Here is a 9,481-nt window from a genome sequence, read left to right as displayed (position 1 = left end):
CATCCCTGCCCCTCAGCTAGCGCCTTCCTCCGTTCTTTTGCCTGCGTGGCGGGCGGGGTGGGGAAGCGGCCTCGAGCTCCCCGGATAACGACGATGCCTTCCGACAGTCTCCTCAGCTCTCCGTCCCCTCGCGCAGCCGCACCCCCAACCTTCAGCCCACTTCCCACCGTGCCAAGCTCGCCGTGCGAGAACCATCAGCACAGACGCCCGCGCGAAGCCTAGGGAAGAGGCGGAGCCAACAATCACCCAGGGGCGGTCGATCGGGCTGCCCCTGCGCATGCGCTCTGGGGCGATAGGGACCCGCTGCTGTGGAGCCCGCGAAGGTTCTCTGGCCTGGTTCTGGCCGCGTGAGCGAGGGGCCCCAGCCCTTCCTTCTCGCCCGGGGTGAGCGCAGGCTCCACCTCGCCTGAGTGTCCGCTGGTGATGGGCAGTTACAGGGAGGTGGGTGCCGTCAGCCCTGCCCCACGGGGCTCCTCAGCGTGCGGGGGGGAGGGGTGGCGGCTCCCCAACGCTCTACCGCCCGCTGGTCACGTGATGGATTTAGGGCCGGCCCCGCCTGCTGGGGGTGGTGCTGAGGAGCCTAGGGGGAGGGGTGCACCTTGTGGCAGTTGAGGCCCCTTCGGATCCTTGGCAGGCGGATGGTAGGGGGGAGGTGCACCTCGTGGACTGATTGAGGAGTGTCGAGCTTTCCTTGTGTCTCTGGTCAGGGGGCTCCTTGCCAGGCTGGATCCATCCCAAGGCACAAGGGGGCAGGGATGGTGGTAGGCAACACTGCTTCTCGTCCTCCCTGGCACAGCTGAGTGGAGGAGCTGTCACTGCCAGGTGTCCCATCAGTGCCACTGAGGGCTCTTCTGCTTCCCCCCCACTGCTGCTGTATGCCCACAAGTCACTGTCATCGCTAGGTGTCCCACCACTGGCACCGAGCACTCTTCTGCCTGCCCCCCTGCTACTGTGTGCCCACAGGTTGCAACATCTTGTTGGTAGGCAGCTGGACCATGTGTTTGACACCCCAGGGCTAATGAAATCGGTAGAAGGATCATGGCGCCAATGCCGCTCACAGCCTTGGGAAGGTGTTTAGGTTCTTCCTGTGAAGCGGCAAGGTCGTTCCTCCCCTCCCCCCCCGAGAACTGGCATGTGGACAGACTGCTGTATATGCCCGAATCCAAGTTGACTTTGAATTTACACTCAGAATTAAATTTGGTGTGTGGAAAATTATAAATGTCATAATTTTCCGTGTAAGGAACCTAATTAGTCAAAGGCTGTCTTAAATTTGTCACCCTTCCCCCTAACCCTCCACCACTGCTGTGACAGAGGAAGCAGTAGTAGAGGGAAAGAAACTGGACCGCTGCACTTTCCCTGCCTGCACCTTGTTCTTCCCATGAATGTCTTGGTACCTTCCTACTTGATAGACCTATGTCAAGCCACAGTTGGAGTCTGTGAAAGCAGTGGAAGTGAAGTTTCCTTAACGTGAGAAAATAGGGCTGCCAGGTGTCATGAATCTGATGTTGCTTTCATGCATTTAGTTGCCAAATTATATATTCCAACCTACCAGCTGCGCTATGGACTATAGGCATTAGTCCTCAAGTGTGTGTTTTGGTCACTGGAACCATCACTAACGCTTGATGAATAGAAAGACAGGCCTGTTTTTTCTTAACTGTTTGATAACAGCTGTGAATGAGTGGTTGAGAATAACTGGCATCTGTAAGAGGAATAGCATAGGGTGAGGGGTCTAGTAGTGGCCAGGCTTCCATCAGGAAACATTCAGCTTGACCAGCCATAACACCTGCAGTGCACCTCTAATTCCCGGTAGGGCTCAGCGAAACGGCACCATTCTGTTTCACCTTGCATTTTGATTGAACAGCGTTTTGTTTCAAATTTCATTTCAATTCGAAACTGCTGTTCCGTTTCGTTTCGTCGAAACAGTTTTGCTGTTTCCATGCTGTTTCAACATTTCACCCATAGGCTATAATGGGGAAGCTCGAAACAGCCTATAATTGTCATTTCTGGCCTGATTTGAATGAAACTTGCAGGCATGCTAGCCCCTGCTGAGGCCATGAAGCCTGCCAGTTTTCAAGGAGATAGGCGCAGGGGCTTCTGGGTTCTTGGGTCGTGCACCTCTGGCTGCTGACAGGCAAAACTTGTGACATGGGTGCTTGTGAGACTGTCGATTTTGGGGCACAGTGAGGTGAAAACTGCAGGCCTGCTAGGGCCTGCTGCAACCACAAAGCCTGCCAGCTGTCAAGTAGATAGGTGCAGGGGGAGTCTGGGTTCTGGGGTCCTGCACCTCTAGCTACTGACAGGCCAAATTCATGACATGGGTGGGTGATACTGTGTGTGTGTTAAGGTGAACCCTCACTCAACTGACACCAAGGCAGAAAGCAGGAAAATTCAAACAATGCTGGTTGTTACGTAGTTTTTCCATCCCTCCCCCAGAGAACTGGGATTGGAAGGGACCTCAGACTGGCCAGCTACACAGTCAATAATAAGAGTGCTCCTTCCCCCCTCTTCCTTCTCTCACTCCTTTCTTTAGTTTCTGTTTCCCTGCAGGCAAGCCCAGCTTGAGCTTCAAAACTCAAAACCTTTTGAAACATTTGAAACGTTTTGACTTGCCTGGTTTTGTTTTGAGGCTGTTTCAAAGCTCTGTTTCGCTTTGATTTTGCTGTTTCAACCTCAAAACAAGTCAAAAAGCTGTCAAAACAAAACGGCCAGTGAAATTTTGCACAGCCCTAATTCCCAATACCTTGTACATCCTGCAGTCCCAACATCCACTTTCCCATTTAGTTTATCTTAACACCCATGAATGAATATCTATCAGCTTGAGCTGCCAAGTATTGTTCAGCTCTGTACCTTCCTCCGAGCACTGATGATCATGGAGTAGAGTAATACATTACATAGAAGCTTGTAAGTCTACAGTGTTATGCAAATTGTTTGCATAATATTTTATACATGGCGCATCATAAAACTTAGTCTTATGAAAAGACAGAGCAAGGTCAGCTTTGGAATTCCCTAACTTCTTCCTTTGTGTCCCTGGATCAAAATAGCTTAAATTTTCAGGGGAAGCTGCAAGAATTAAATTTATACCTGGGCTTTCGAGAAAGGAGATATTTGTGGGATGACATTTGCCTTTTTTTCCCCCCTATAGTCAGTTACTACTGTGTAATTTGAAAGTCGGTGGGGAGTTTTTTCTTTCTTCATATTAAAAATTTGCTAAAGACACCAGAATATAAGATACATGGCTTAAACAAATGCATGCACATGCTTTCCTGGAAGAAGTGATGCATTACTTCAACCCAGTTCTGCAGTGTCTCTATAGATAAGGCAATCAGCTGTTAGATAAAAGCATCAAAAGAGCTCTACTAAAGTGCCCTGCACACTGCGTCTTCTGGCCTTGCACTGGGCTTGGGGTAGGGATGCACCAAGTTTAAAGTAAGCACACTTTTTTTTGCTTTTTTTTTTTTACGTCTACAAGCAGCCTGGAAATTTTTGAAAATTTTTACTTTTATGAAGTTTCGAAAAAGCTATTTTAATGGATGGATTTAGGTTGATTATTTTCTGTTTGCATGACCGCACTGCACATACTCAGTTATACTTTTTCCCCCCGGAATAAAAGGGAATATTGATTGTGCAGCTGGATGAGCATGGATGGACCTTTGTAATCTGCATAGAGCCGTATTGACTTGTTTAGGGCTCCGTGCAAACTAAGGTGATGCCTTTGCAAATCTGTCAGAAGACCAGGGTCCTCTTCAGTTTCCTTTGTCATTTAGGTATGTTGTCTAAAGCAGCAAGAGGGGAGTGAAATGCTTTATATTTTCTAGAAATAGACAACAGTGATTATAAAAAAATTACAAAAACTGTTGAGGGAATCAAGGCAGCTATCACTGTCTGAAAACAGTGGAACTTAGTATTTTTATATAATTTATATTTCAAATTCTGTAAACCTCAAAATACCGTCGAAGTTAGGGATGCTTAATTATCTTCAGTTACATATGGGGCAATTTGGGCACAGAGTGATTAGGTGACTTGCCTAAGAAAGTCTTTGAGACAGAAATAGAAGAAACCAGATCACTAGTCTGTTAATCACAAGACTACTTCCATTCCTTCTTGTCAGAGTAAAAAGTGGTGTGATAAATGAATTAGTCTATCTATAGCATTGACATTCAGAACGTACAGATTGGAAATATTTCTGTATTTATTTTTACTATTTTTATTTCTAGGTTAAAGTGAAAATACCTTTTGGAAATAAATACTTAGATGCCATATTTTCTGTCCCAGAGAGGATATTAGCACATGGTGTTGTTCTTACCCATGGAGCTGGAGGAGACATGAATTTCCCTCATTTAGTTTCTTTGGCAACCTACCTTGCTTCTCATGGAGTCTTGTGTCTGCGATTTACCTGTAAAGGGCTTAACATTACCTATCGGACTAAAGCATATAAAAGAGTTGTGGTAAGAAATTACTAGATTCTGTTTTAAAATCTGGAAAACTCAGACAACCATATCTTAGAAACTACTTCAATTTTATTTTATCAAAATCCTTTTACACACCGCAATATACTCTTTGTATATAATTTTTTGTGTTACTGCCAAGTATTAAGGCGTAGTACGCAGTTATTTTGGCTGGAGGGCCACTTAATCAGTTTTGGTGTCCTCTAGACCACATGAGTTTTGGTGTCCTGTCAAGGGCCACGTCTCTCTCTCTCTCCCTCCTTCCCTCCCTGGAGCTGTAGCATACCCCAGTCCTCTTTCTTCCCCTCCCTATATGTAGCATGGCCTGATCCTCCCTCTCTCTCTCCCCCTTCACTCCTCCCCTGCAGAGTTGTAGCGTGTCCCAGTCTTTTCCGTTTTCCTCTCCCTCCCCAGAACTGTAGCACAACCTGATCCTCCATCTCTCTCCCTCCCTCCCCACTCCCAACCACTGCCCAGAGCTGTAGCAGATCTCAGTCCCCACTCAGAACTTGCCAGCTCCATCTGCAGCTTATGTCACTACCAGCACAATGCTGTGGATACAGTCCTAGGTAGGTGCCAGCATCAACTAGATATGCCCAGCAGGTTCCAGATGAGGACTGAGGCATCTGCCCAGGTCTACAGCTGATGCTGCCTTATTAGCACTGGACAAAAGCAGTCCCACCCACATGGTGCATGCAGCAGAAGCGGTCCCAGGTGCCTACTCAGCACCACGTGGCAGCCAGAGCCACCAGCCACCTATGAGCCAGATCTCATAAGTTGGTGGCCGCCCACCCACGGGTTGGATACAATCACTTGGCCGGCCAAATCCGGCCCACAGACTGTATTTTGACCACCCCTTTATTAAGGTATTCTTGTGTTATCAGTTTATGTTAAAATCAACATCCTTCAATAGTAACTTAAGGACTAGATTGAGTCTTAAGGAAGACACTTTTAAAGAGCTGCAATTCTTCCCTTGCTCTGGGATATATCGGAGGGAACGCAGCTCTTGAAAATGCACAGCTTATTTCCCATTCCTGCCCCCTGGCCTAGACATCCACTCTAACCAGTAGATGGGAGGTGGTCATTTTCTGCATCAGTCCATATTCTTCATCAGATCTGCAAATTCAGGATTCAGGTATGCCTTGAAAGGGAGATTTACTTAACTGAGTAAAAAGCACAATCCAGCCACCAGAGATTTCATACACTGATACCACTATTAATTATATATCTTATGATGTATGCACCATTTTACTGAAGTTAGATCTTGCCAATGTTAATGTGAGTTTGTTCTATGGAACTTTGCGTTTAAGTACTTTATAAGAACACTATCTATCTTACCCAATTTTCTTGTAAGGGAAATAAAAATATTGATAATACATTGAAAGTTAATTTAAAGAATGCTGCTAGTTTTCAGTGCTTCAAGGCACTTCAGTCAGACTCTCCATATACAGCCCTTTTTGTATCTTAAAATGGTGTTTTTTTAACAAATACTAAATGTTGTCTTATTTCTTTAGGAGTATTTAAAGTCATGTGGAGAATATACACTTTCTGGTGTCTTCCTTGGAGGTAAAAAGCCACAGCAATGGCTTAAAGATATAATTTGTATAATTATTCTGTTCCTGAGGGATAGGAAGAATTTAGGAGTCATCTGGATTGATGCAAAAGGCTATGAATCTACAGACCCTAAGAATTTTGTAATTGTGTTTTGATCCGTAGTTTGATACAATACATAATGGAGGGATGGATATGAAAGGGGGAAATGAAATCAGATATACAGTTATGATTTTCATATGTTCCAATTAGTACTACTTTAGTTTTAATGGTTTCTTTAACGTTACATGGGCACAGTTAAGTTGTCTAAAACAGTACTTAAGTATCATAGTAACCTCTTTCTGGCATTTTGCAAAATGTGCATAATGCTAGTATATTACGTACATTGCAATTAATTAGATAATTTAGTGGACAGTTTATTTCCAGTGTGAACATAAAAGTGAGATGATTGTTTTTCTTTATTTCTAAATGGGAGGAAGGTCGTTCCATGGGTTCACGAGCTGCTGCCTCTGTCGTACGTCAGATTAGCCAGGATGACAGCAATGATGAATTCATTCAAGGTTTAATATGTTTGTCATATCCACTGCATCGGCCAAAGCTTCAGTCCAAACTTCGGGATGAAGATTTATTTTTTATCAGATGCCCTGTGCTGTTTGTCTCAGGATCAGAAGATGAGATGTGTGAAAGAGTGAGTTCCAGTACATATTCCATAAGGGGACAGAAAAGGGGAGAGGGAGATGATAATTCTTCATCTAAACTTGTGACTTGTTAATAAGTTTTCCCGCACTGCTGTACCAGAGAAGGCTCTGGGCAGAAAATGTAAGTCAGTCAGTCATACTTGCTTTTGCATAGGGCTATTAGACTTGCAAGATTAGGGCATGCCAATTTTTGTACTCACTAGCAAGCTAGGGTGTAATATATCTAGCTAGCATCCACATCCAGCTGCCTTTTCTTCCTTTTTGTAGCAGAGTTGACTGGGGGAAAGGCACAGGTCCAGAATGAGGCTTGAATGTTTGCTTCAGGATATATAGCAAAGAGCTTAACCATTCTCCCACTATGCCTGGTCCAATCCAGGAAATTGGATATTGGTAGGATACTGGATAATAGGAAATTGGATATTGGTAGCTCATCCTTGAGTCTTTTATAAAAGTGCTTTTAAATACGTTTTTGCTCTTTTAGGAGTGGGCCAGATTGTATCAGAAAACTATTATACATGGGGGAAAAAGACCAGAGGATATATCTGATTATTCCAAAACTCCCTTGCTGTTTGAGATTATGCAAAGTGAACAATATGCTATAATGGATATATACATATCTATGTTTTCAGAACAAATACAACTATTACCAAAGTACCTTTGCAAAATAGTAACTTTACTGTCTTTTGATGAGGAAAAATTTTGCATCCCAAATCAACAAAATATCCAAGTGTTAATACTGTTCCAAGTACAGTTTATCTGGTAACAGTGTCTGGAACTATCTTCTTTCTATTTTCCCAGAGTAGATGCAAACAAATCAGTTTTGGGTATATGTTGTTGGGTACTCTCCTTACAAAATTTGCTAGGACTTAAAACTATGTGCATATAACAGTCCAGCTCAGGCAATTGTTTCTGAGAGATCTTAACATTTTAAATAGAGGTTACAGCTAACATAATGGCTATTATATTAGCAAGGAGTTACTTGGAGTTTGCTCTTAATTTGAGAAATCCACCTATCCTTTATTAGAGAAATCTGTTTATGGAGCAAGTCCAACAGAGAAGGAGCTAGTCTCAAAAGAAATATTCTTATATTTCATGTTGCTCGTTTGTTGCAGGTAATTACCTTTATTGACAGTAAGAATAAATTCTTTTTCGTTAAGTATTTGAGAGGGTGTTTCAGAGAGCTGTCTTCTTAATCTCAACTATACTTCATTTCAGGAGAATAACTAAAATTGCGTGCATTACTCTGAGGAGGTTTCACTGTTGAATACAGTATTTTCTTGTTTGTTAATCCTATTTAATATATGAATAAATTCATTTGATTTTTGCACTGCTGCCTGTTATGTGCAGGAGAGACAAAACAATAACTAATATGGTCCAATTTCAAGCTTATAATTGTATCTTTTTTCCTCTTGACTTGTAGAACTTGTTGGAAGGTGTGGCAAGCAAAATAAAAGTACCTAAAAAAATCCATTGGGTTGACAAAGCAAACCATGGCATGTCTGTGAAAGGACGAACAGCAGATGATGTCATGATGGAAATAAACGTGGAGATTTTTTCTTGGATTCAAGAAATCATTGAGCAGGAATGAAAATAATTTCCAGCAGTTAAATAACATCTGTTATATTAGCCTTCCCTAAAATATAATTGATTAGTAAAGACTTGTTTAACTGGCTAACAGACAAATACAAATGATTTCTTAATGAGTCCTGTTTGATTCAGTAACTGTCATGCTCAGTATTTTTTTAAGAATGGATTAAAAAAAAAAAATCAGTGAAAGGTTACCAAGGAAGACATTTTTTAAAGGTTTCACATGCAAAATGCTCAATAATAAAACTGGGGTTTTTTGTTTCTATTTGCTGATCTGTTTGACCAAGCTAATAAACTTTTTTTGTATTGTATAGCTTAAGTTTGCTGAAAAATTAACTGAATTTCTGTTGGAACCAAATCTTTAATTTAATTAATTCCTGGGTGTATTTCAGATAGCAGTTAATTTGAGTATTAAATCTCATTTCTTATGAATTTATAACTTAGCAAAAAATAATTTCCAGTTTGGCTGATCTTACAGGTCTGTTTCTCCCTTGACTTCTGCCTCATGCAGGCATTTATACTTGTGCAAAACTGATATAAAATACTACCATTTTGGTTTCATAGTATTTTGCACCCTTTTAGTATGAACCTACTAACACAGTACGGAAACTAGTACAGAATTGGGTGACGTGTTTAATTTCCATGAGAAAGTGATTTTACAAAAGTAGTGATTAACCACCTACTTTGGTCAGGAAAAACATTTTTTCCACTAAAAATAATGCTTGTTTCTGCTAAAATAGCTCAAACCACTGAATTAAGATTCAGACCTTGCTTCTAATTAAGTATAGGACCTCTTTAAAATTTGAGGGACAGAGATTAGAAATCATAAATCCTTTGGATGTTAAAATTTGCTCTACAGTGTGTATTTAGCACTGATTTTTTTCAGAGGAATACATGATACTGGTTTTATGGATTTCTAGAGCTGGTACTATATAGTTCTTAATTTTTTGCAGTACATAGTACATTTAAAAAAAATAAAAAGGAAAGTAGTTTTAAATGCACTGGAGTTAGAGCATGGCTTTGGACTCTTTTGACTCAGTTCATTCCTGCTGAATTCTGTTCACTTCTGCTATATTTTTATTGGCTGGTTAGACCTTTCAGATAGTTTTGTGCACCTACTGTAAGATTTTAGATGCTATGCAAATATCACAACAAATCCCCCTCCCTTGCCTTCCTCTTGAATTTACTTTATATTGGCAA

General features: G+C 42.0%; 1 protein-coding gene across 2 annotated transcripts; it reads left to right on the top strand.

Moving 5' to 3' along the window:
- The first annotated feature begins 304 nt into the window (after window positions 1-304).
- On the top strand, window positions 305-8,725 carry TEX30 (testis expressed 30). Of its 2 annotated transcripts, XM_019529690.1 has the most exons (5): window positions 305-441; window positions 4,215-4,445; window positions 5,960-6,011; window positions 6,476-6,684; window positions 8,115-8,725. In XM_019529690.1, exons 1-5 carry the CDS (start codon window positions 424-426, stop codon window positions 8,280-8,282), a joined length of 678 nt encoding a protein of 225 aa, XP_019385235.1. In that variant the 5' UTR covers window positions 305-423; the 3' UTR covers window positions 8,283-8,725. The 2 variants fall into 2 exon arrangements, with proteins under 2 accessions (XP_019385235.1, XP_019385236.1); XM_019529691.1 differs by lacking the exon at window positions 5,960-6,011 and having other exon boundaries at window positions 6,472-6,684.
- Window positions 8,726-9,481: the final 756 nt, after the last annotated feature.

This window comes from Crocodylus porosus, unplaced genomic scaffold (assembly GCF_001723895.1).
Source record: "Crocodylus porosus isolate Cpor-Errol unplaced genomic scaffold, CroPor_comp1, whole genome shotgun sequence".
Classification (NCBI taxonomy): Eukaryota; Metazoa; Chordata; order Crocodylia; family Crocodylidae; genus Crocodylus; species Crocodylus porosus.
The sequence above is the reverse complement of the archived record's forward strand: the minus strand, read 5'-3'. Positions and strand labels throughout refer to the sequence as shown.